Genomic DNA, 26,228 nt, shown 5'->3' with positions numbered 1-26,228 from the left:
GTGCCGGGTCGGGGTCGGGGTGCCGTGTCGGTGTCGGGGTCGGGGTGTCGGGTCAGGCTCGGGGTCGGGGTGTCGGGGTCGGGGTCGGGGTTGGGGTCTCGGGGTCGGGGTGCCGGGTCGGGGTCGGGGTGCCGTGTCGGTGTCGGGGTCGGGGTGTCGGGGTCGGGGTCGGGGTCTCGGGGTCGGGGTGCCGGGTCGGGGTCGGGGTGCCGTGTCGGTGTCGGGGTCGGGGTGTCGGGTCAGGCTCGGGATCGGGGTCTCGGGGTTGGGGTGTCGGGTCGGGGTGCCGGGTCGGGGTCGGGGTGCCGTGTCGGTGTCGGGGTCGGGGTGTCGGGTCAGGCTCGGGGTCGGGGTGTCGGGGTCGGGGTCGGGGTCGGGGTGCCGTGTCGGTGTCGGGGTCGGGGTGTCGGGTCAGGCTCGGGGTCGGGGTGTCGGGGTCGGGGTTGGGGTCGAGGTGTCGGGGTCGGGGTCTAGGGGTCGGGGTGTCGTGTCGGGGTGCCGGGTCGGGGTCGGGGTGCCGTGTCGGGTCGGGTTTTTTCCCTCTTGTTTCCTTTTCTTCTTCTTCCTATTCTTCCTTTTCTTCCTCTTCTTCTTTTTTCTTCTCCTCCTCCTCTTCTTCTTCTTCCTTTCCTTTTTCCTCTTCTTCTTCTCCTCCTCTCCTCTTTTTTCTTCTTCTTCTTCCTCTTCTTCTTTTTTCTTCTCCTCCTCCTCTTCTTCTTCTTCCTTTCCTTTTTCCTCTTCTTCTTCTCCTCCTCTCCTCTTTTTTCTTCTTCTTCTTCCTCTTCTTCTTTTTTCTTCTCCTCCTCCTCTTCTTCTTCTTCCTTTCCTTTTTCCTCTTCTTCTTCTCCTCCTCTCCTCTTTTTCTCTTCTTCTTCTTCTTTCCTCAAACTAAACTAAACCTAAAACTAAACCTAAAACTAAAACTAAACTAAAACTAAACCTAAAACTACAACTAAAACTAAATCTAAACTAAAACTAAAACTAAAAAGGAAAAAAACAGAACAAAACAGAAAAAAGGGGGCTCACCTGGGGCGCAGGGCCGGTGGAGGAGGCCGGTGGAGGAGGGGGCGGGGCGGTGGAGGAGGCGGCCTGGGGCGGCGGGGGGCCGGGCCCGGGGCGGCGGGGGGGCCGGGGTGCGAGGGGGGCCGGGGTGGCGGGGGGCCGGGGCGCGAGGGGGGCCGGGGCGGCGGGGGGCCGGGGCGGGGCGGTGGAGGAGGCGGCCTGGGGCGGCGGGGGGCCGGGGCCCGAGGGGGGCCGGGGCGGCGGGGAGCCGGGGCGGTGGGGCGACGGGGCGGCGGCACGCGGCGGGCGGCGGCGGCGGGGGCGGGGTGGGAGGAGAGAACGGCCGGCGAGGAGAAAGTGAGTAACGGGCGGGGGGTACGGGCCGTTAGGTAGTGCCCTCTTTGCCGTCTGCCTCTCTTAGTCGTCCGCTTTTTTGCCTGTTTGTCGTCTGCTAGCGGACGGCAAAGAGGTGGCCCGTTAAGTTTTTCCCAAACGGGCGGGGGGTGGGGGCCACCTCACTCTTTGCCGTCCGCTGGCAGACGGCAAAGAGCTGGCAGATGGCAAAGAGCTTCTTTGCCGTCTGCCCTTTCTTTGCCGTCTGCTTTTGGGTAGCTGATGGCAAAGAGCTTCTTTGCCGTCAGCTAGCAGACGGCAAAGAGCTGGCAGATGGCAAGTTAGCTGATTCCAGTAGTGGGGGGTGGCTTCCCCCCAAGCCAAGTGGGGCGCCCCCACCCCTAGGGTTTCCAACCCTAGGCGTAGGGGGAGGCCCAAGGGGGGCGTCCCAGCCCACTAAGGGCTGGTTCCCTTCCCACTTCAGCCCATGGGGCCCTCCGGGATAGGTGGCCCCACCCGGTGGACCCCCGGGACCCTTCTGGTGGTCCCGGTACAATACCGATAACCCCCAAAACTTACCCGGTGGCCGAAACTGGACTTCCTATATATAATTCTTCACCTCCGGACCATTCCGGAACTCCTCGTGACGTCCGGGATCTCATCCGGGACTCCGAACAACTTTCGGGTTTCCGCATACTAATATCTCTACAACCCTAGCGTCACCGGACCTTAAGTGTGTAGACCCTACGGGTTCGGGAGACATGTAGACATGACCGAGACGCCTCTCCAGTCAATAACCAACAGCGGGATCTGGATACTCATGTTGGCTCCCACATGTTCCACGATTATCTCATCGGATGAACCACGATGTTGAGGATTCAATCAATCCCGTATACAATTCCCTTTATCAATCGGTATGTTACTTGCCCGAGATTCGATCGTCGGTATCCCAATACCTTGTTCAATCTCGTTACCGGCAAGTCTCTTTACTCGTACCGCAATGCATGATCCCGTGGCTAACTCCTTAGTCACATTGAGCTCATTATGATGATGCATTACCGAGTGGGCCCAGAGATACCTCTCCGTCATACGGAGTGACAAATCCCAGTCTCGATCCGTGCCAACTCAATAGACACTTTCGGAGATACCCGTAGTGCACCTTTATAGTCACCCAGTTACGTTGTGACGTTTGGCACACCCAAAGCACTCCTACGGCATCTGGGAGTTGCACGATCTCATGGTCCAAGGAAATGATACTTGACAATTGAAAAAGCTCTAGCAAATGAACTACACGATCTTTGTGCTATGCTTAGGATTGGGTCTTGTTCATCACATCATAGTCCTTATGATGTGATCCCGTTATCAATGACATCCAATGTCCATAGTCAGGAAACCATGACTATCTGTTGATCAACGAGCTAGTCAACTAGAGGCTTACTAGGGACACGTTGTGGTCTATGTATTCACACATGTATTACGATTTCCGGATAACACAATTATAGCATGAACAATAGACAATTATCATGAACAAAGAAATATAATAATAACCATTTATTATTGCCTCTAGGGCATATTTCCAACAGTATCTTCATCAATGCGAAGGTACTCATCGGCATAGTCAGCTGGAACGCCATATGCAATCACCCGCATTGCTGCGGAGATTTTCTGATATGCACTAAATCCCTTTAAGCCCGCAGCATTTCTTCTTTGAGTAAAATACCGACAATTTGCCTCGCAAGCTTGAACAATTTTCACAAAGATAGATTGGCGCATTCGGTACCTTCTCCGGAAGAGGTGCGGTGGATATGTTGGATTCTCCGCGAAGTAGTATTGCATCAGCATCTCGTTCCCAAGATGGCGATTCCGAGGAATGCAAAGACGCCCGTCGGTCGATCCTCGCCGCCTCTTCCAGTTCTCATCTTCGTGCTCCTTCACGGCAAGTGCCATCACTAATGTCTGATGCCGAAAGGTCGCAAGCATCGTCTCAACATCCAAATCGGACGAATCAGAGAGCAAGAACTTCTCGCACGGGCTCAATTCCATCTACATGGACAAGAATCGCACGCCGCGTCAATCAACTAGGCATACCGCTCGGCACAGAGCACAAAACAAACACTAACCGGCGGCTCGTGTGGCGGGTGATCCCGGGCGGCGACGAGGGGCAGGCTAGACGGCTGTCGATCCCCGGCGGCGACAACGACGAGGGGCGGCTCTTCTCGCCGGATCCAGGCGGCAGTGCAGCGTATCGGTGCTGGAGGGTGGGGGACGCCCCCGCGGCGCGATTCCGCCCGCAGATTTGGCCGGAATCACCGGCGGCGGACGGGCGGAACCAAAGGAGGGTGGCGGCGGAAGGAGATGGGGAAAGGCGCGCGGGCTGTAATGTCCCTCCCGCCAACCGCTTCACTGAGATACGGGGCACCGCAGAGGCGAGGGGGAAACCCGCGTATTCGTGAGTTGGGGGCGAGATTTTGCCGCGCCCCTCAAAAAAATTTGCGGGCCAGCCGCGTTTACGGTGTCTGTTCGGGCGGGATTTTCCGCGCCGACCCGTATTTTGGCGGTTATTTTGCGGGTTGGGACTTTTTACGAGGTCGGCTAGAGCTGCTCTAAAGATTCAAGGTTTACACGACGTGGCATACACTTTGACGGCAGGGGAGTTTCCCAGCGACCCCTAGCCCAATAAAATATAAAACGTGCAGGAAAAAAAGGCTAGGCCCAACCAGCTTTTTTTCCAAAAAGATATCATCAATAAATTTGCCATGTACCCCCTCCGATCCTTTTTACTCTATGCTTTAGATTTGTGTAAAGTCAAGCTATACAAAGTTTGACCAAATTTATATTAAAAAATATCAACATCTACAATACCAAATATATATTCTATGAAACTACATTTCATATTGAATCTAAAAATATTGGTTTGGCATTGCGAATATTGATTTTTTTCTTATAAGTTTGGTCAAAATAGAGATACTTTGACTTCGAACAAAGCTTGTATGCAGACTAAAAATGACTGGAGGGTAAAAAATAATAGTGCGTAGTAAGTTAAAAAAATGTCATGTTTTGAAAACCAAAAAAGTGTGAAATTACCATGAAACTATATGAAACACTATTAAAAAGGACACTAATATCTAGAGGAAGCTCCCATCGAACGTACCGTTCTCTAGGGGTTGGACATGCAAGCGTGGTGGGAGATCGAGCGCACTATTTTCTTTCCGTATGGCAGCCAGCTGGCCCTCAAAGGATCCGTTAGCTCTGCCCATAGGCCCAGTTAATTTACTTTTTTAGAAACTAGGAAATGGGCCCGTGCATTGCAACGGGATAAACAAATCTTTCCATGTGCCTAGCGGTGACCCATCCTTATCACCGATTCTCCTTTTCACTATCGTCGCCAATGAGATAATCACGTTGTCCACTTATTCACGATGAAAGTGTTCAATCCCAAGGTAATGAGTTTGGTCATCATACTCTAAAACGCCGCATCGTGAGCCCCTCCCTCCACCGACTTATAATTTTACGCACTTATGATGATGGTGGGCGGCATCCTTATCTCATCTTTACTTGATGCATGACCGTCCCCACATTGTATGCAATTGCTCTTGTCTCACAGTGCACAAAGAGAGAACCACTGCTGGATAATTTTGAAGCAAATAACAAAGGCCTTATACGATGAAGCTTGATGACAACGGTTTGCAGTTCATTAAAAAATCCATGATTTCATACATCTTCTTCGTCCTATCTATATCCATATCCGACCGCACTCTCGTACTAACAGAACACATCATGCAAGGTTAAAGATCAGGCTGCGGAGACGTTATAGAGATTTAAAAAAACGAAATATGTATGTGGCACACCAAATCGTTTTTGCAAAACTGCCAACCGCACTGGATACCTTCGATTTCGCATCTAGCAGTCACTGTCTCATCGTGCGCGTGTGAGCGAAGCGGAGATTGTGGACGCAGGTACTGGACAGAGAGAAGAGTTGAGAGAGATTGAGACGTGGGAGGAAGAAGCGAAGGAGAGGGAGAGGCGACCGGGCGGGGTGCTGACTTGGCGGCGGACCATCATCGGAGCTGGCAGCTCCATGGAAGCGCGCCAGAAGAGCTCCTCGGCCATCATGAAGTGGCCCTCGGGCGACCCCGGCTGCTCTTGCTCGTGGCTGATCTGCTACTCCACCATGGCCAGGGTGGTGATCGTCGACGGCGGCGTGGGGCTGTTCGTTGAGATGAGCAACGGTGTCGCCGACGTGGTGTAGCAGTAGTAGTAGTAGTAGAGGGAGATGATGGCGCTGGCGGCGAAGCCGAGGAGGACGACTGTGAGTAAGACAATGAGCAGGGTGAAGGCCTTGAGCAGGAACCACGACAATAAGCAGCAGTCCTTGCGTGGCTTCAGGGGCACCACCACTCCTGCCGCCGCTTCCTCGTCCAGGACACTGCCTCACCGAGATTTGAGCTACTTAATCGATTAGATTTCCGCGCCCCTTCCTGCAAGTTGATACGATCGAGCAGCGACAGCCACCACTGCCTTCAATTCAGTTCCTCCTCACTCCTCCCACACGTACTACTGGTCTCCTGATCCATCAATTGACGATCAACTTGCTTAACGCGCGTATGTAACAGACAATTAATTCGGATCGACGATCGATCTCTCTCTGTAGCAAGGCAGAGGCGGGACATGTCAGCTTTTCTTCATATAAGAACGTAAACTTTTTCTCTCTTTATCCACTCTCCCCTCATTGTGATTTGTGACTGAACCTTCTTTTTGCAAAACGTTGGTGCATCTTGTGTCCTTTGGAATATCTGAACTTTACTCAATTCTTTGGTTTTCACGGTATGTACTGTGTGAGCGTGAAAGCCATACTCGGAGTGGCACTATGGGAGGGACTCTACTGGAAAGCCAATCATTATACTGAAGAAGTCTTGATCTTCTTGGTTTCAATGTTATCGAAGCCATGGTGTGTGCATTTTGATAACAAGAATATAGTGTTATATCCTTTTTAATTCTATTAGTCATACTGTACATTTTCGGTATATTTTCAGTATAGAGTTCTTCAGAGAGTTCTTATTTGAGTTTGTGGAGCTGGTAACGGACAAACCTAGTGTGATGTTATAGAAAATCATGATACATAACAGAATTTATATACTAATCAGGATAGGATAAACCTACAGTAACACACCATAGGACTGAGGCTTTGTTAGGATAATTTTGACGGGGTGATGATAAGCTGTTGAAAAACACAAACCTCCATAAACTTTTGTGAAAATAACATTGTTAATATACACATCACAAACCAGATAACTTAATACAAACACCGCGATAGCTTTGAGTCAGAGGAAAAAATGTTGCAAACACGCCTCCGATAACTTCTATATAAATAACACGATAATATATGCACCACAGACCTAATAACTTAGGTGCAAACATCGTGGTATTTTTGGACCCAAGGAAAATTTTGTTAAAAATATGCCCACGGTAAATTCTTTGTAAGTAGCATGGTAGTATGTTCATCACAAACCAGATAATTTAGGTGAAAACACCATGGTAACTTTGACCCTCGGGAATAAAATTGTTGACACGATTCCCTTGGTAATTTCTGTGTAAACAGGATGGTAACATACACATTACAGACCTGATAGTTTAAGTACAAATATCATGATAACTTTGAGCATGTGAAAGAAAATTGTTGAAAATATACCCCTGATAATTTGTGTGTAAATAGCATGGTAATACATGCACCGCATACCTGATAACGTAGATCAAAACACCATGGTAATTGTGATCCTCAATAAAATCTCTGTAAATAGCATGATAATATATGTACCACAAATTTGATAACTTACGTCCAAAATATCACGATAACTTTTTGACCCGTGGGAAATAAGTTGTTGAAACATACCCACCCTAGTAACTTTTTGACCTTGACCCGGAAAAAATTATTCAAACATCCCCTGATAATTTTTGTATAAATAACATGGTAATATAAGCACCACCTAACCGATAACTTACATGCAAACACCATGATAACTTTTGCTCAGGGGAAAAAGTTATTGAAAACATACTCTGGCTAACTTATGTGTAAATCATTGGTAATATACGCCCTGCAGATCTGATAACTTACATACAAACACCGCGGTAATTTGACGAAAGAGAAAAAAAGTTGTTGAAAAACATACCCCGATAATTTGTGTAAAAATAGCATGGTAATATACGAACCGCATACCTGATAATTTACATACAAATACTGTGGTAACTTTTTAACCCGAAGAAAAAAGTTGTTGAAAAACATACTCAGATAACTTATGTGAATATAGGACGGTAATATATGCACCGCATACCCGATAACTTACATACAAACACTGCGGCGACTTTGACAAACTCGAATTTTTTGGGTGAAAAACATACTTCTAGTAACTTATGTGAAAATTGCATAGTAATATACGAACCCCATACCCTATAACTATACATACATACACCCCCATCAGTAACTTACGTGAAAATAGCACGGCAATACACAAACCACATACCTGATAATTTACACACAAGCACCGCGGTAACTTTTACCAAGTCAAAAAAAATTGTTAAAAAACAGACACCTTCATTAACTTGTGTGAAATAGTACGATAATACACAAACCACATACCCGACAATATACGTACAAACACCATAGTAACATTGTTCAAGGCGCGGGGGAGGAGGGAGGGGGGAGGGGTATTATTGAGAAACATCTTCCAATAACTTATGTGAAAATAACACGGTTATATACAAACCGCATGGTAACTTAGGTACAACCACCGCGGTATTTTTACCCAATGATAAATGTTGTTGGAAAACATAACCTGGTCACTTACGTCAAAATAACACGGTAATATACTAACGACACCCCCATAATTCACGTGCAAACACCGCGATAAATTTTGACCAAGGAGGAAAAAGTTGTTGAAAAATATAACACTGGTCACTTATGTGAAAATATCATGGTAACTTGCACACCACATGCCCAAAAAAGTCATCGGAATATACCAATATGAGATCTAGTTTTGAAGATCTCGCCACACGAATATTTATGTGAAAACTATTTTTGCATTGAACCGGCGGTTTGAGCTACAAAACATTTTGAATTTTCATAATAGGGAGAATTTAGGATGACATCAGCTCTTTTATCCTCTAATGCATACATGCATGTGCATGTGGAGAAGGGTGGGAGAACCAGTTTTATGCCCCGGTAACTTATATGGAAATAACACGGTAACTTTCACATCACAGGATTGATAACTTATGTAGCCTAGGCATGATAACTTTTGGCCTAAAAAAATGTCGGCGAAACAGAACAACATAGCGAAAATTGCATATGGTACTATATATTATCCCAGCGGTTGGTCCTTCTCGAGATGCTCACTCATGCAGGTATAGGCCCATGTATTCGGTTTGCCCAGGCTTTTTTAAACAGTACGTGTGTGGGTTGTCTGTAGTCATTGATGAGGCCCGGGGGCAAGCTCTAGTACGGTCCTATCGTTATTGTGTTTACTAGGGCCGTCCACCGCGGAGATGGGCCATTTAGCCGGGACAGCTAGCACGTGGCCCACTTTGTCAGTTCATGGGCGGACAGCTGGTTCTAGAATAAGACATATGTCGTCTGGTAAATCTAGATCCCCATTCTCGCCTCAACAGCCATGTCTGCTTCTTCTTCCTCTGAGCCTGACACGGAGTTGCTCCCGCTGATTCCATGCCCTAGATGTCTCCGGGAAGTAGTCAGCGACACCACCGCCAGCGGCAAAAGGCCTGGCAATCGATACTACCGCTGCATCCTCTGGACCGTGAGTGACTTAATCCTAATCTCAGATCTGAATCAACAACTTTTTTTAGCCAAGGTCTTGAGTTATTGATCTGGTCTTCCTCTTTTCGTTTTTTCAGTCTAGGCAGTGCGGTTTCTTTGAGTGGCAAGAAAATTATCGTGCCCTGCTACGGTCCGGGAGATCCCGCTCACTGGCGCCGCCCTGCCACCGAGGTTTTGATTGTCGTGAGGTGAAAGGAAAAATCTGTACCATGGTACATGAAAGTAGTGTGCACCTGTACCGCTAGCACAACTCCGTCCACTGCCGGTAACCGGGACGTCCCGCCCCCTAGTATTCCTACAGTACATACGCCACACAAGCGGGGCCCCCCACATTTCCGCCAATTTCCGCGGGCGACGACGAAGTTCATTTATGACGCCTGCATGTGGGATCTGTGCCAACGAACGGTTGTGATAATACTACTATATAGTAGTATGACCCATATCGCCGCTCTCGCAAAATAGGATCTAGTTCCGAAGATCTCGTCGCGACGAATCTTTTATGTGAAAACGGGTTTTTCATCAGACTAACGGTTTAACCTACAAAACATTTTGAATTTTTAAAATAGAGAGAATCTAGGTTGATGTCAGCTTTTTCGTCCTCTAGTGCATGAATACAAGTAGAAAAAAGTATGCACGTGAAAGGAGAAAAAAGCATACTAATGGATGCATGAATTTAGAAGAAAAAGTGAGGTGTGATAGTTTTGCTTATATGGCACACGTGTGCCAAATATCGCGGTCCTTCAAAAAAACTTAAGCTGAGAAAAGAACCTTTAAAAGGCCGCCATTCAAAATACTAAAAACATATGACGTTTTCACAGCCTATAGAGGCAGCTTCCATACAATGCAAGCCATGGCGTCCATATCTTCAAGCTTAGCATCCTTCTAGCTTTAGAGGCTGCCTCTATCAAATAAACATGTTAATTGGTTCCACCTATAAGCAAAAGAGCCCGTGCCTTTTCAATGGGTATAAAATAAATTTCATAGTTTGTGTCGTATTCGAGTGTTTACCTAGTGCACTACTAACTCCAAATCCGTCTGGATGGAAATACAGAAATATATTGGCTTCAAGTAATACCGCGAGATAGATATATTTGCTCCTGATAGACTTCAAGTTTTACAGAGATGATTACTGGTGTGAGTAATTAGTTGGTGAATATATCCAAAAAAAAATGATCATGCACATAATTAGATGTGGCACTATGGAGAAACACAAAGCAACTTGAAGTCTTAGCCCAAATTAGTTAACCCTAAAAAAAGGTTACCCCTAAAAAATGATTGCTCAAAAGTGCATGCCAGCCATATGTTTTAATGCACGTAATGATCAAGGAACTTGAGTACTTCTCAGGTGTGTTACATGTTCGCTAGTATGATTCGCTCGATGCGCAGTTTCTTTATGCACATGTTCAGCAATACATGAATTCAGCTGATTGCCATGTCCATAGTTTACATGCATGGATTATGACCAGTGATTCCATAATTGCTTCTTCTATTCCAGTTCCACAAGCTCAGTCGATCTCAATGGCATTGCTGCTAGCTCAAGATTCACGTGGTCCGGTGCAACCCTTTGGCCCAGTGGACCGGATCTTGCCTAGCTTACACTTGCTTCTTCGTGCTGTCGCCGGCCATAGCTCACTGCACATTCACAATCACTCCGTCTGCTCTCTACAGCTTGTGCAGTGCAGCCGCGCCGACATGACAACCACCGCCATACGCACGCTCAGCCTGCAGCCCTTGACGCCGCGTCGGCTGCACGTCCATATCGGCGTCGTCTACTCGTCCGTGTCACCATAGCCGACGCCATGTGCGTCGCTGCAGACGAGCCGGAAATTAGAGTCATGCTCGTCCCGCTGTGTCCCAGCACCGTTGCTGGCGCTGCCAGGAACACGCCATGCACGTTCAATGCCAAAGACATCTCTTCGGTGCATGCCCGTCTACGCAGTCTGAATACGGTTGAAGAGAATCCAGCGGGCAACCAAAAAATAGACATATGGGCCGGCATCTTGGTTTCGTTTGGCAACTGAAAAATAGAGATATTGGCCGGCCGGCTGGCTGCTTTGCTTGGTTTTAAGTTTCCTTTATGGGTACGTCCTGGTTTCCTTCGTATGAAATAGCATGCATATTCTAAAAAAAATGAAATAGCATGCATAAATACTAAAAATACTCAAAACAGGGCCAAACAAAACGGAACCAAACCAAGAATATCTATTCCCTTTAATAGTAGGTATAGAAAAATGCCAACAACAAAAATGGACCCTAATTGCCATGATCTAAATTACAGAAAACTGCCATCCTCTAGATATTTTTTATATGGATAAGCCCCAATAAAGAGATGTGGAGTTTCAATAAATTAATTCAAAAATAATTTTAAAAATTCTGAAATTTTGTGTGGCATACTTTCACAAATGTTTGTTGTGCATGCAAAATTTCATCGCAAAATCACATTGGTGGAAGGCGTGGTAAAAAAAAATTGATACCCTGAAACTGTTACTTACAAAAGCATTTTGGAGCTCTGATTTTGTTCTTTTGGCACACCTTCCACCAACGTGATTTCGCGATGAAATTTTGCACGCACAACAAACATTTATGAAACTATGTCACAGAATAATTTCAGAAATTTTGAATATTTTTTCTATTTTTTATTTTACTGTTCACACCAGGAGCATTTGCTCCTGGGTGTAGAAAGGTACTTTCGCCAGTAAAGATTCTTTTTTCAAAACCATAAAAAATTCGCACACAGGAATCGCCATTGTCAAAAGAGGAAAAAAAAGCCATGCCATTAAAAATTAAAAATGCCATCATGTGAATAATAAAAAATGCCATCCTCTTAGCAATAAAAAAATGTCAATCTATTAATAATAATAAAATACCATATTATTGCTATTAAAATGACATGTTGTTAATAGTAAAATTGCCATGTTAACGATAAATGAAATGACTAGAACTGGCATCCTCTTAATAATAAAAATGCCAAATTGTTTATTACTAAACTGCCATCCTCTTAAAAATAAAAATGACATGTTATTGACTATTGAAATAATAAAATTGTCATGTTATTGACTATTAAAAATGGCATGCTTTTAGTAACTAGTAATAATGTACGTGCAATGCACGCTTATATTAGGTAGGATATTAGTTGCACGTTATATTAGGTAAGATATATCTGTTGCACGTTGGTATTTGGTAAGATATCAATTACTTTTTCGCAGGAATGGTAGGATATTACTTACATAGCAGATTTCAAGGGATAGCGTTGAGTCAAAACGTGTTTATAATCAATGCCAGTGGTGGGTAATTAGAGCGTTAAATGTGTTTGGTGCTTAACATTCAGCGATTTGAACCGCTAGATAACATGATTTGACGGTCGAGATGGTTTGAATCTGCCCATTTGGGTCTTTTTATATTGGTATAGATAGAATTGCCATCCTCTGAATAATAAAAATGCCATGTTAGTGATTATTAAACTGCCATCCTTTAAAAAATTGCCATGTTCTTTGACTGTTAAAATGTCATGCTCTTAATAAACAAAAAATTGTCATGTTATTGATAATGAAATGCCATGCTCTTAAAATTAATAAAACTATGATAGAAAAAGACATATGAATTTCCATGCTACCTATAATAAAAATGCACACGTCAAGTTTAGAAAAGATCCCATCTAAAATATAGGGATTTTTGTTCTTTCGAAAATGGAAAATCAGAATTTTTGAAAAACAAATTCAAATGAGAAAACAAATTCACAAAACATAAAGACGTTTGAGCACATCTATTTTTGAAAATGCCATGTTCTTTTATGCTAAAATGCATAAAGACGTTTGAGCACATCTATTTAGAAAACACAGCTGCAACCCAATGGTGAGTCTTCTACTAATGCAGTAGGTCTCGAGTTCGAACATAGTTTAAAAAATCAGACCGGTAATCGAATTGGTGAGGCTGGCGGTTCAAGTTTTTACCGGTCAGACCGCCGGTTCACAGGTTCGATTGTTGGGTTTTTAAGCCATTAAATAATATATAGTTTAGCAATAAATACAGCAAACAATAGATAAAAATGTGCAATCAAATGCCAGAGTAACAACAACGAGATGATAGTAATATCTAAATCATATACATGATAATCTCTAACTCAAACATAGTACTATAATAGCAATCAGCAAGGCCTGCGATGCGTAATTCATATACACGATGCACAGTGTTCGGCCGAAGCCCTAGAAGGAGGTATTTTCATCTTTTCCCTTTCTACCTCTGACTTATTCATAGAAAACGTAGTTGATTGAGGGGGTTTTCTACAAACGACATTGAACCGTCTGGTTTTGCAAAAACTACCAGGTTCATCGGTTTTTCCTTTTTTGGGGTTTGATTGCTCGAACGGTCCACAACGCTTAAAGAAACATCACGACCAGCAATACCAGGTTTTTCCGATCCGACCGATCCGGTTCTTTTTAACTATTTTGAATCCTGCAATGGCACATCCTTTGTGTTTTTTTGAAAAATATATACTTACTATTAAACAAGCAAACATTATCTTTCTTAAGTGCACCCCGCCTAAACGCACACACGACAACGCAAAGCAATTAGAGCCTCAGGATTAAATCCGCTTATTTAGATCTAACCATTAAAATGATAATTAACCCTGACCAAAAGTACATTTAGCAATTTGTGGGGCGGACGAAAACTCTGCCAACCGCGTCCGCTAATCCACTAATCCATCTCTCCGCTAATCCCTCCATCACTTTCGCTCTGCATCGCACATCCTACCTCCGCCGGCTCCGCAATGGCCGCCGCGCGCCGCCCGCGAATCCCGCCTCTTCTCACGAGTCGTCGCCCCACTTGTTCTCCTAGCGCCGCCGCCCCTCCCGCTGCGCTGAGCTCACACGTCGCAGCCGTCGGCGCCCCTCGGTCTCTCCTGGGACCATGGCGCCCCCTGCCGCATCCCCACCATTGTCACCGACCTGGCAGCTTTGGCCGCTCCTACGGTGTCATCCTGAACGAAGCCGTTATCAAACGCGTCCGCGCCGTGCGCTGCCGGAGGAAGGGGTTGCATCAGTTGTCGCTGCCATGCGCCTGACCAAGCGCTGCGGCCAGGGAGCGTCGCCGCGCCATGTGTCGCGGCGGGAGATAAGGTCCGGATCGTGTCGCTCTTCACTAACGCCGCCATGCGCCTGACGTGGGCGGCCTCCGCCGCCGACGAGAGTCGCGGTCGCTGCGGTTAGAGATGCCAAGGCAAAGCTGCACCCGGACGGGGTTGCTCCTGCAGTGCGGGCCATGGCCGAGAGAGACTCCAATGAAGCCATGGCCGTCGTCACGAGGGCGAGCGTGCTGCGCCAACGGCTGGTGCCCCAGAGGGCGCAGCCAAAGCGCACGGCAGAGGACGGCGCTGAGCAGCGGGCGGTATCGTCGGATCTGGCAGCTGCCGATAACTTGCGGGACGCACCGAATCCTGATTCCCACCCACTGTACGCAGCCGGCCGGCTCTCACACGTCCAACCTCCACGGAGAATGCGACGTTCATGGAGGCTGCTCTCACCCTTCACATGAGTTGTATATTTGTGTTTGCAGCTCACTGGCTTGAGAGGGTCATCCTTGGGAGAGGATGAGTGGCCCAAGGCAATGGTTGTTGCAGCAGCAATTTATGACTGGCGCCAGGCAGAACAATCTCTCAAATGGACCGGGGACCTCTCTTATTGACTGCTAGATGTTGATCAGATTGTTATTCCTGAGGTATGGCACATGTGCTTCATAGTTCTTGATTTGTTTTGAAAAAGGAAAGAAAATATATCACCATGGCATGCAGCTAATTTCAGGGTTATCAGTTAGGCCTACTCTTTCCTCCTACAAGATAGTTCTTGCATGTGCGCTAATGTACTGATGTGTATAGAATTTGCATGCGACATTCCTGAAGGTAATAAAATGTGTACACTTGACCTTCTGCAACATATGTTACATTTTAAACTGAATTACCGAGCTACCTGGATTCAGTAATTTAGTCGTTTCGTGATGTTGCAGATGTTGTGATACTATAAAGCAAATATAATTTGAAATATTAGTTTGTGCTAGGGAAACTGTCAGTTAAAGTTCTAATTTTATCTAACCAGCTTCGGTGGTTGCTTATTCGTTTCAGTAATTGGAATTGCTTTTGCTTTGAACATGCGCTTGAGAATTCTGATATGGTGTGGTGTTCTCATAAGTGGGCTCAGCACTCTGATGCTCCTGTTCCCGCAACAATACAGGGTAAGAACATGTCCTGTTTACTTTCACACTAATTTTCACCAGTTAGTATTTTTTTTATTAAGTTCTGATTACAAACATAATTTATTTTCTTTGAAGGGATGATGTGTTTGCTGTCACTTGTGATATAACAAAACTAGATCAAGAGTGATACCTACGAAGTGGAGATGCAAGTCTCTGTTTCCACGAAGATAACTCCTATGGACTTGTATTGTTTCCTTTTACTGAAGGGCCTTGATACAAGATATACTTAAAGTATTTTTCAGTTTTATCAGTTGGTGATACCTCATTCATTATTACTAAACCACATCAGTAGTTCCGTCTTGTAGAAAATACCTTGAGCATGTTTAGAACATGATGTGTCAATGTGTCATATTCATGCAATTTGTCTGCTTGTTTTGCAGCTGAAAAATCATGTGGTACCAATCGATGGCTATAAGGCCTGTCAGCAACCTATTAGCGTAAGAATATCTGGCAGCGCAAGAGCATTTCAGCTATACTCCCAGATTTGAATGCAATTGTGTTCTCACTAACTTATTTAATATAATTTTACCACACTTTGTACTTGACTTCCATTATTTCCTTCGATGGTCCATGCCCAACGTCTCTTGATCACTCAGTGCAGCAACCTAACTACTATGGTGTCTCACTTTTGAGAATAGTATTTGAGCGACATCAAACAATGTGTAATTGATTTGATTTATATATTTTTGCAACATTTATTTGTATTCTACACTATGTAAATCTCGCATGTTTTACGATTGAGACGTGCGTTGCACGTGCACACTAACTAGTAATAATAAAGGGCACATTTTCTAGAGATAAATTCACAGCGAACGACTCCAGAGAGCTGATGTGGCGTTGGCTGTGCATCAAGATCCGTGCGACGGCTGGGAAGGCATTCATCAGGGTTGGGCTCCTGGCGAACGTTCGCCAAATAGCATTTCCGGAGAGAGAGGGAGAGAGAGAGAGAGAGGTCGAAGTGACAGTACCTAACGAAGAAGGCCCCCGCGTCGCTCCCACAGGGGCGACTCGGGCGGCGATAACCTAGCCCGCCGCCAGCCTCCCCTCCCCCCTTTCCTCTCCCTCACCACCACCGGAGGGGGTCGCCGGAGCGCCGCGCGTCCGCCCGGGGAGGGTGGTGGCGAGGATCTGTTCCGCCCTGTCGCGTGCAGGGGGATTTGGAGCCGAGGCGGCGGCCTCGGGTGGTGGAGCGACGGCGACCTCAGCCAGCGGCCGTCGCTGGTGCTGGCCGTCCTCCTTGGCCGCGCGGGTGGCAAGGCGGCGGCGGGGTGGCTGTGGGGCGCGGTGGCCGCGGGGGCGCCCGTCCCGGTTCTGACGCCTCCGTCTCCAACCTTTCGGCCCCTGTCAGATCAGGTCTCCGGCTGGCCCAGGCTGCCGGCGCCGCGTCTGTGCTAGGGGTGGGGAAGACGTGGAGCCCGGAGAAATCCATGGCTGGCTCTGCCGGCCACGACGACGGCGACGCCTGAGGGCGCCGTCTCCTACTTGTAGGCGCCGTCAAGGTTATCCCTTTCCCCCTCTGCCTCGTTCCCCTGCTCGTATGCCGGGGTGAAAACCCAAATCCCTTTGGATTGGGCGGCAGCGACGCTCGCGGCGCCGTCACCCCCATGGTGGTGCCGCCTTCAGTGAGTTTGGGACGGTGGTGAGTCCGATCTGGTTGGTGGGCGTTTGGCGGCGACATGGTTGGAGCAGGTGGGAGTTTGGCAGCTTCGTCTCCATGTCCAGTGGTTCCACTCCATTGTTGCTCTGTCATCGGCAGCCCCACCGTGCTTTTGCTTCTCCTTGAGTGTTGGTTCCCCCCCAGCGCCATGTTGCCCTTCGTTGAGCTCGGCGACGCGGTTTGGTGGTGCTCTGGTATGGCATTTCGTGTGGCCATGGCGTCGGGTGTACACCTTTGCTCTTGGGAGAGCGTTCTCATCGTCCGACGGATCGGCGCCTCGTGCCAGGCGAGGGGCTAGGGAGCCCCTTTCGGAGATGTAGGAGGTTGTCACCGATTCGGCCGGAGCCCATGGAGCTGCCACTGTCACTCCCGCTTGCTAGCTGGGTCTCCTCAAGGTCAGATGATGTCTCGGTGGGGTGGATCGCACTTGGTGGAGGGCTTCAACGTCTACAAGCTGGTCTTGTTCTTTAGATTCTGCATCTTTGCTTGTAGATGGTAGGAAGCCTACTAGCTGTTAGCACAGCACTCTTGTACCCTTTTAGCTGTTTTCTGTTTTCGTTTCTGTTCTTGGTGCTTGTTGTAATCCTGGCCGGTTGATGGCTTTGTTAATTCAAAGCCGGGCTCGTCCTGAGCCTTCGTTCTAAAAAAGAGAGAGAGAGAGAGGGGGGGGGGTCACAGGGCCTGTTCGAGCCGGACTTGGACTTTATTCCGCCTCTAAGCAGTGACCACGCTGGCACGCTCTTATATACTGCGATTGGGTCGAGAGAAGGGGACATGGATTTTTAAAACATCTGCACCAGGGCCGCGCTATCGCGGGCGTTCGTTTGCAGCCGTGATTCTTGAGATGTGCGTCAGTCCAGGGATCTTTACGAGTCATTACGAGTAGTAACAAAGCTATGGACTGTGGGCTTTATTCTGCACTATCTTGTCCTGATGTGAGTGTCTTCTGCATATGCATGTTCTCTGCATGTACTCCCTCTCTCTCTCTCCATGCATGTCTTCTGCCGCATGTATTCCAGCTCTCTTTTCCTCTATGCATGCACTCCCTGTGCTGCATGTGACCCCCTCTCTCTTTCCTATGACCTTTTTTATTCACCACAGGCATGGACGAACCGCGTCTTCTCTCTCTCTCTCTTTCTGAATTCTTCTCGGGACTGTCTATTTGACATTCGGCTATTTTTCAATTTGACAACATTCAAATTTCATAGCAAATGAACAGATGACACCTGTATGTCCCAAAAAACCCTCCCACCAGCCACTTTATTTCTGTATTTCGGCAAAAACGGGTCGGGCATAACCCTGCCCCGGTTTCCAGTAAACCAGCCCCACCAAACCCTCCCTAGACCACAGCTAACAGCTGGCCACAACTTCCCTGCTTGCCATCAACTTGCTACGCACGGAAAAGGAAGGGAAACCCCTCTCCACCCCTCCTACATAACACCATAAATCTCAGCATAAATTTCATTGTAATCTCAACAGTAGAGAAAACTTAATACTCTGCAAATAGTTGATCAGTAGCAGTAGAAAAAACTTGCATAGTTGAAGAAATTACACTGAAACAACACCTTATGCCTGAAATGACAATACACAGGACAGTAGCAAAACCATGCCAACTTACACTGAAAATCAGGGTATTGCCTAAAATGGTAACAGACCTACAGTGTAACTGCCGATGAATTACAGTGAAATTTGTCAACTTACACTGAAACTACCTATGGAATAAACTGCAATACAACAGTAATTACAGTGTAAATCCCATAGTAATTATAGTAATTCGAGTGTTAAAGTGTACAGGGTAAAAATACAAAACGAATTACAATGTAAAATTGCCAATCAATTACAGAGGGAAATGGGGAAATGGAATGTAACACAATTTTTACACTAGCAGAAACTTTCCGAATTATACTGTAATTCATCGGCAAATGGGGAAACCCCCCTAGAGATTACAGTAATTACTGTGTAAATCATTTGGACTGTTCTAGAGATTACAGGAATTATACTGTAATTCCTTTGGACTATACATATGTTTGTTGTACTAACACTGACATTTCTTTTCCAAAATATGCAGATGGGGAGCATGACAAGGATAATAACAGAAGACGAACTACTGTCAATGTCACATGAAGATCTCATCCTAAATGTAAGTACCAATAAACGTCAAAAACTTATAAGAAAAAGCTGAGTACATCAAAAACAAAATCTAACACACAAAAACACTGCAGGAATCATTTTCTTTTATTGCGCTCCTACACTCAGACATTATATACAAGGTAAGAAAAAATTCTTACAAAAACAGTACTACTTTTACAGCTTCTTGGAAAAGAAATGGGTTTCATTTGTTGTGATATTACAGCAAGAACTATATTTTATGAGCATGTTTCTTACAGGTACATTCAGCAAATGGAGGTGCATCGAGTAACAGAACTCATAACAGCAACAACACATCCGTCCATTCGACAGTAAGTGACAAAAATTTGGATAAACTATCATGATCTGACAAAAATAAGAGAGCTACTTACAGCTTCAGTACTATTCTGCAGACATTGGACGAAATGGAAACTGAAACTGCACCAACCGAAGAAGGTGCAACAGAAGAAAACCCCTAGCCTGCAGACCCTTTTGGCACCATAAATGTGGAACAGGTAAAAGACCAAAATTCACTAACAAGATACATACATAGAAATTGAAAACTAGTAAGAAATAAAATACTGAAGCAAATTGCTATGAATGCAGGTGGCTGAAGATGATGACCCCAGTTCAGCAGCAACAAGAGAAAACAATAGTTGCCAGAACAATGAAGAAACAAAAATACCAGAATCAGAGCACTCACATGAACAAGATGACAATGAATACCTCGATGAAGAAGACATTGAGAGATTCCTGCAAAATGAGCAAGAGGCTGCATCAGAGGGCAATCTAACTAGTAATTGACAAATGGAGGTGCATCGAGTAACAGACTGCATCAGAGAGCAAGAGGCTGCATCACATGAATGATGTACTAAAAAACAGTAAATAATAAAATGAATAAGCTAATAGTGAACGAGAGCATCATGGCAAGAGGAAGAGGACTAACCACATTTCTTCTACGAACAGATGATAACTTCCTCTTCAGTGATTTTCCTTTCTGAAAAAACATAAAGCCAAAAGTCACCTCAACAAGAGAAAATAACAAACAAACATAAAACAGCAAGAACAAGAAAAAAGAAGCAGATAACCAACTTGATTAACATAGAACTTGAAAAGAGCTTTGTCAAAGGCTCCTTCATCACCAGAAAGAAAGAAAATATAAACCGATTACATAAAATCAAAAAGAAAATATAACTAGAAAAAATAAGAGAAAAATAACTACCGTAGACATTGGATATGATCCATCTTCCGCAAAGTCATTAGGCACGAATGGTTCACGAATAGAATCTGCACTCTCAAAAGATGACATTAACGGAACATCCTGGTGAGAGACTTTCTGAAGCTTTCCCATAAATCTAAACCTGAAAATTACAGAGCTAAAGCATGAACATTACACTACAAAAAATAGGCGCAAAAATATATTATAAAAACATAAACTAAGCAAGATGATTACGGAATAAAACTACATTAAAACTACACTGAAAAAGGGGTAACTTTCCTCCCAGAATTGTTGTGTAATCATGACATACTAGATAGTGATTCTAGTGCATAATACACTGTAAAATCGGGGCATATACACTGTAAAATACATGAGTAGTTGGGCTAAAATTACTGTGTAAATGCTAGGACAAATTACACAGTGATTCCATGGCATAATACACTGAAAAATCTTGCATATCTCAGGACACTGTAAATCAAAGATTTACACTGGAACTAGGGGGAAAACTACACAGTACTGTTACGACAAATTACACTGTAATTGGATGATAAATTACACAGTAATTCTGGAGCATTTGGAAGTATTACACTGTAAATTACACAGTACTACTAGGACATGTTACACAGTAATTACAAACATGGGCATGAGAATTGCACTGTAATATGGGAGTATAACACTGTAAATTACACAGTCGTAAAACATGGGCATGAGAATTACACAGTAATTACAAAACAAATATGGGAGAATTACACTGTAAAAGCAGGGACAGTAGTTACACTGAAATTATGAGGGGTAAGATCCACAGTAATTTTGAGCTACAAATACAAAGAGATCCACTTGCACGACTAAAAATACACTGTTGAAATTACTAGGATTGTGAAGTAAAATTACTGAAATTACACTGTTATTTACAGTGTAAGTACACCGATACTACAGTGCCATTACATAGTTAGTACACTGATATTACAGTGCAAGTAACAAAGTAAATACACTGATATTAGACTGTAAATACACTGATATTACAGTGTACTTACATAGTTAGTACACTCATATAACATTGCAAGTTACAAGGTAAGTACACTGACATTAGACTACAAAATACACTAATAATACAGTGAAAGGAAACTGAAATTCGACTGGAAATATCAGTGGAAAACACCAGTCTAGGGGGGGGGGGGGTAAAAACACTGAAATAGAAGCATCAAATTCAGTGAGATTACTTAACACATTCAGACACACCTCAGCTACCAGGGGAAATCACGACCAGCCACCTACAACTATCATCTAACAGCAATAATACAGTGAAGGGGTATTACAGTGTAACTTTGGGGATGTACAGTGAAGAAGCACAAGATAACAATACATGCAGCACACCAACATAATACAGTGAACTTCAGAAATACATTACAAATATGCATCGGGCATGAAACTGCAGCAAATGAAAACTAGGGGAAAATACAGTCTAAGTCAGAGATACAACACATAGAAATTCAGAACCACACTGTGATGAAGGCAGTGCTACTACACATGCACAGTGAAGAACAGGGAGTATTACAGTCTAGAACAAGGGAATCTACAGCAGGTAGAAAATATGGGGATGAAATAATTCTTGTCTACAAGGACACATTAATCCCAAAAGCATAATTACACTGAAAATATGGGATGAAATACACAGTAATTACACTGGAACTACAACAGTAGCAAGGGATTACAGTGTAAATAATCGTAATTCTTGCGGATTACACTGGAAACAGGACCCTGGAATTAACAGTACTTGTAGATTACACTGAAATTTCGAGAAAAAATACACAGTAATTCTAGGTCAAATTACACAGTAATTGTAGAGCTCAAACTACGGGATAAATTACACAGTAATTCTAGGTCAAATTACACAGTAATTCTAGAGCTCAAACTACCGGGATACATTACACAGTAACTGTAGATTGAATTACACTGGAAAACAGGACACAATAATTATTGGGCAAAAAATACTAGAGATTTGACCTAGCGAATTGCACTGAAACTACAACAGTAAATCTAGAGCGAAATGGGGCAAAATACTAGTGCTTTCACTGATACACTGAAACTGGGGCAAAAACCACAGTAAAACTAGAGTGAATTACACTGAAAATGGGGCAAAAGAAAACAGAAGCACTAAAACTACAGGAACAGAAAATGGGGCAACAAACACAGAAATAATACTGTGAATTACACTGAAAATGAGGCAAAATACACAGTAAATATAGAGCGAGTTACATTGAAAGTATGGGCTGAATTACACAGTGACTAGTGCAAATTCATAGTATATGACATTCAAAACTACAGGGATTACAGTCAGTCTGGGGCAAAAAATGCAGTAAGTCTACGGTACATAACACTGAAACTAGGGGGATATACAGTAACACTAAACCTGCAGTTCAATCACCCAGGACTTAAAAGCACATACAGACACTCACAGGCCATAGAGGACATGCGCATTGCATCTAGCACAGCCCAAATGAGGAACCTAACCACACCTAAAGCTACCAACACACCAAAGGACGAACCCTAGAAGCTACGCACCGAGAAATGAACAAAAAAACACGCGCTCGAGAGGGAAATTGAGAGACCAACAAACAGCAGGAGGGGGGAATCGAAGAGGAAGGAGAGAGAAATCAAGCTCCACTGGTGGGGGATCTCGGAATCGACATGAACAACAAGGAATCGCTCCGCTGCCCCGAGCGCCTCTTCCTCTCTCTGCCTCGCTATCTCCTCACTCCCTTATCTCTACAGTGCCGCACAAATGAAAGAGAAAAACGATGCCGAAAATTCAAAAAGGACAAAAACCAGGAGAGGGAGGGGCGACCCGGCGGACGGTAACGGGCTGGACAAAAAACCCGAACCCGACAAAGGAAAACAAGCCCGAAAACGAGACAGCCAAGCACGAATCTCCGCGCAACAGCGGACGGACAGCGATTTGAATGTTGGCGAATTGAATAACAGTCGAGTGTAAAATAGCAAATCCGTTCTTCTCTCTATATATCTCTGAATGGCTTATATTGTAGGAACTCTTTTCATTTATTTCTTGTGTGCGCTAGTCTTCAAACGAGGGTTGGATCTACATCAGGAAAACAAGGATTGGCCATTCTTGTCTGCACTATTTTTTTACCACTCTCTCTCTCTCTCTCTCTCCAAACAACAAGGATTGGATCTGCCTGTACTAGAAAACTATGTCTGGGTGGTTCACTCATCCAAGAAAACCTTGGTCTCCTTGAGCACCATCGCTATTGGAGGCAATGCGCCCGGGCTTGCTATGCTCACCTCCCCATCTCTATCAACCATTTGGGCTCTCGTTCGGGTGCAGGGATCAGCTCTTCTTGTAGCCATCATGCTCGTTGAGGAAGACGATATAGCTGTCCCAAGGAACAAGAAGATGTAGGCGTGTAGCAGTGTCCATCCATGTGCTCCCAGGAATTTCGTCCAGCTCCTGTTGTCTCCTTGTGGGATGTGTACAGAGGTCTGATGAACAGTTCCTTATAGGCCCTAGGTGTATCACAGAAGCCAGCTCTCATTAGTGGCTGATGACGGCACGGATCACTGCGCGTACGGGCGGTGTCAAGATAACGCGGCCGGGGTGCAGATGTTCTATTGAATGTTTTCGCGAGAGAAGGAGTTGCACCATCGATAACCAAGCTGATGGCGGCGCCGGCGCTAGAAGACCGGAGCTGCGTGATCCTGGCCACGAACGACTACAGTAGCCACACGTACACGCTGCACGACATCGACGTGGCGCCGTTCTTCTCCCACCCCGACCCGGACGATGAGGCCATGGACGACATCCCCCTGCCTCCCGCGTCCGCGCGCTTCGACAAGCCGCCATTCCCGCGGAACTGCTTCGTCAACTTCCACCTCCTCCGCGGAGGCGGCATCTACGGCGGCGGCGACGTCAAGGTCGTGTCCACCGACGGCGAGCGCCGCACCGTCATCTACGACGTCAAAAGCCGCGCCGTCCGCGGCGGGCCGGTGATGCGCGCCCGCAAGGGCAGCCCGATCTCCGCCTCCGTCGGGGACGGCCTCTTCGTCATCGAACTCGTGCCCGACAAGGGCAAGGGCTGCTTCGAGGCCCTCCGCTACGACCGGCTCCGGGAGGACTGGTTCTGGCACAGCCTCCCGCGGCCGCCCTACGTGCGCGAACCCGGCTCCACCTGCTCCGCCGTCGCGGCGCACACGGCGGCCGCCGGTGGCAGGATCTGGACGTACACGACGAACGCGGGGACCTACTCGTTCGACACCAGGCGCTGCTCCTGGAGGAAGGAAGGCGACTGGGCGCTGCCGTTCGTCGGAAAAGCCGAGCACGTCCCGGTGTGCGGCCACGACGGACTGTCTTTCGGCTTCGCGTCCATCTCTGTGCCGTCGACCTCGCCACCGCCACCGCGGAGAGCCCGCCGGAGGTGCGCGGGGTCTGGGAGGAATTCAGGCTACCTGGGGACTGGCTGGGGGGCACCTCCTCCCTGGTGCACCTCGGGTCCGGCAAGATGTGCATCTTCAGGTTCTTCGGCACTGTCCCTAGTCCCCCTATCGACAGATCCGGGAAGAAGCCGGACCGTTTCGTCGTCATCACCCCCGTCGAGGTAGGTCCCGGCGACGACAATGACAAAGAGATCAAGATGGTGAAGCACAGGTCCAAGCGTATCAAGTTGGACAGATTCAATGGACACATAACATGGGTACTCTGATCTGATGTGTGTATCTGTTTGTCCACCATCTAGTAACATGGACAGTTATGTTTGTTCCTAGGGAAAATACACGGTTGATACAAGTTGTCTTGAAGGTTCAGTTAGTTTCATACATCAATGTAGACACTGTCACTGAATTTCTCATCCAGATCATCGTTGTAAATGTCGCTGTCTTCTGAATGTTCATTTCTCCATGTTTGTGCTTCTGAATGTTCTGCTCTCTAGCTTCCTTGGTGACACCATAAGTCTTGGTACCAGCACATCATTGCAGCTCTGCTTCACAATCATGTTATCATGATCAAAGTGTCAGGTGCTTTGTGCTTTGTGCTTTGTGCTATGTGCTACATAGACCATCTTCAAAGCATCATCATCACCCTTGAGAGAGATCAGACTTTCAAAAATTATTTTTGTTGGCAAACACCAGTACAATTTCCTTTCAGGTGATAATCGATAGCCAAGTTCCTCAAGAAAAGCATTTATCTATACTAATGACTATTCGTCGTACTCACAACAGCAAACCAATCAATCTTAGCATCGATGTAAGTTCTGTTAGCTCAAATAACGCAAACCCCATGGTGACCCACATTGAAATTGGTCATCAGTGTTACTTACAATTCATAATTTAAAAAATGGTACAAAAGATGTGATCATTGTAAGCAAATTCATTCGAAGAGATTCGTTAAGAAAACAGAGCATTGTGAACCCCAAGACAGAACCACCTAACAACACACTACCCTAATCACACATGGACCAAAAATCTATTACTACATCGCCAAATTCTTCAAGAATTTTCAGAAACTATTTTTGTTTTCAAACACCAGTACACTTTCATTTCAGGTGATAATGGATAGCCAAGTTCCTCGAGAAAAGCATTTATCTATATTCTATACTAATGGCCATACTTCATACTCACAACAGTTGAACCAATCAATCTAGCATCCATGTAAGTTCTGTTATATCCAGTAGCACAAAACAAACCATGGTGATGCACCCCCACAGTGATTGGTCATCATTGTTACTTACCATGCATTTTTTTTAAATACTACCTCTGTTCACTAATGTAAGACGTTTTGGCAGTTCAAGTGAACAGAGGTAGTACTA

General features: G+C 45.7%; 1 protein-coding gene and 1 long non-coding RNA gene across 7 annotated transcripts; one reads left to right on the top strand and one right to left on the bottom strand.

Moving 5' to 3' along the window:
- Positions 1 to 13,407: 13,407 nt before the first annotated feature.
- Positions 13,408 to 16,115, top strand: LOC120967349 (uncharacterized). Its single transcript, XR_005761148.3, has 2 exons — positions 13,408 to 15,388; positions 15,485 to 16,115. It is a non-coding gene; the product is annotated as an uncharacterized lncRNA (long non-coding RNA).
- A 2,125-nt stretch (positions 16,116 to 18,240) lies between these two features.
- LOC120966146 (uncharacterized) lies at positions 18,241 to 23,209 on the bottom strand. 6 transcript variants are annotated; one of them, XR_012187140.1, is made up of 5 exons: positions 20,416 to 23,209; positions 20,286 to 20,326; positions 20,140 to 20,190; positions 19,586 to 19,946; positions 18,241 to 18,496 (listed from the first exon to the last, which is right to left on the bottom strand). XR_012187140.1 is itself a non-coding variant. In XM_040391865.3 (5 exons), the coding sequence occupies exons 1-5, from the start codon at positions 20,542 to 20,544 to the stop codon at positions 18,449 to 18,451; spliced, it is 375 nt and encodes a 124-aa protein (XP_040247799.1). In that variant the 5' UTR covers positions 20,545 to 23,208; the 3' UTR covers positions 18,241 to 18,448. The 6 variants fall into 6 exon arrangements, 3 of the variants coding, with proteins under 3 accessions (XP_040247799.1, XP_040247800.1, XP_045085602.1); XM_040391865.3 differs by lacking the exon at positions 20,286 to 20,326 and having other exon boundaries at positions 19,586 to 19,682; positions 19,897 to 19,946; positions 20,416 to 23,208; XM_040391866.3 differs by lacking the exon at positions 20,286 to 20,326 and having other exon boundaries at positions 19,586 to 19,673; positions 19,897 to 19,946; positions 20,416 to 23,208.
- Positions 23,210 to 26,228: the final 3,019 nt, after the last annotated feature.

The sequence above is a fragment of the Aegilops tauschii genome, chromosome 6 (assembly GCF_002575655.3).
Source record: "Aegilops tauschii subsp. strangulata cultivar AL8/78 chromosome 6, Aet v6.0, whole genome shotgun sequence".
Classification (NCBI taxonomy): Eukaryota; Viridiplantae; Streptophyta; class Magnoliopsida; order Poales; family Poaceae; genus Aegilops; species Aegilops tauschii.
Note: the sequence above shows the minus strand (reverse complement) of the source record. Positions and strands in the feature narration are given on the sequence as shown.

Coding starts and splice junctions, on each gene's coding strand:
- LOC120966146 (XM_040391865.3), bottom strand. CDS start 20,544: ATGGGAAAGCTTCAGAAAGTCTCTCACCAGGATGTTCCGTTAATGTCA. Junction 19,947..20,139: donor CTGTTCGTAGAAGAAATGTG/GTTAGTCCTCTT, acceptor CTCATTTTGCAG/GAATCTCTCAATGTCTTCTT. Junction 19,683..19,896: donor TTCATTGTCATCTTGTTCAT/GTGAGTGCTCTG, acceptor TGGTGCCAAAAG/GGTCTGCAGGCTAGGGGTTT.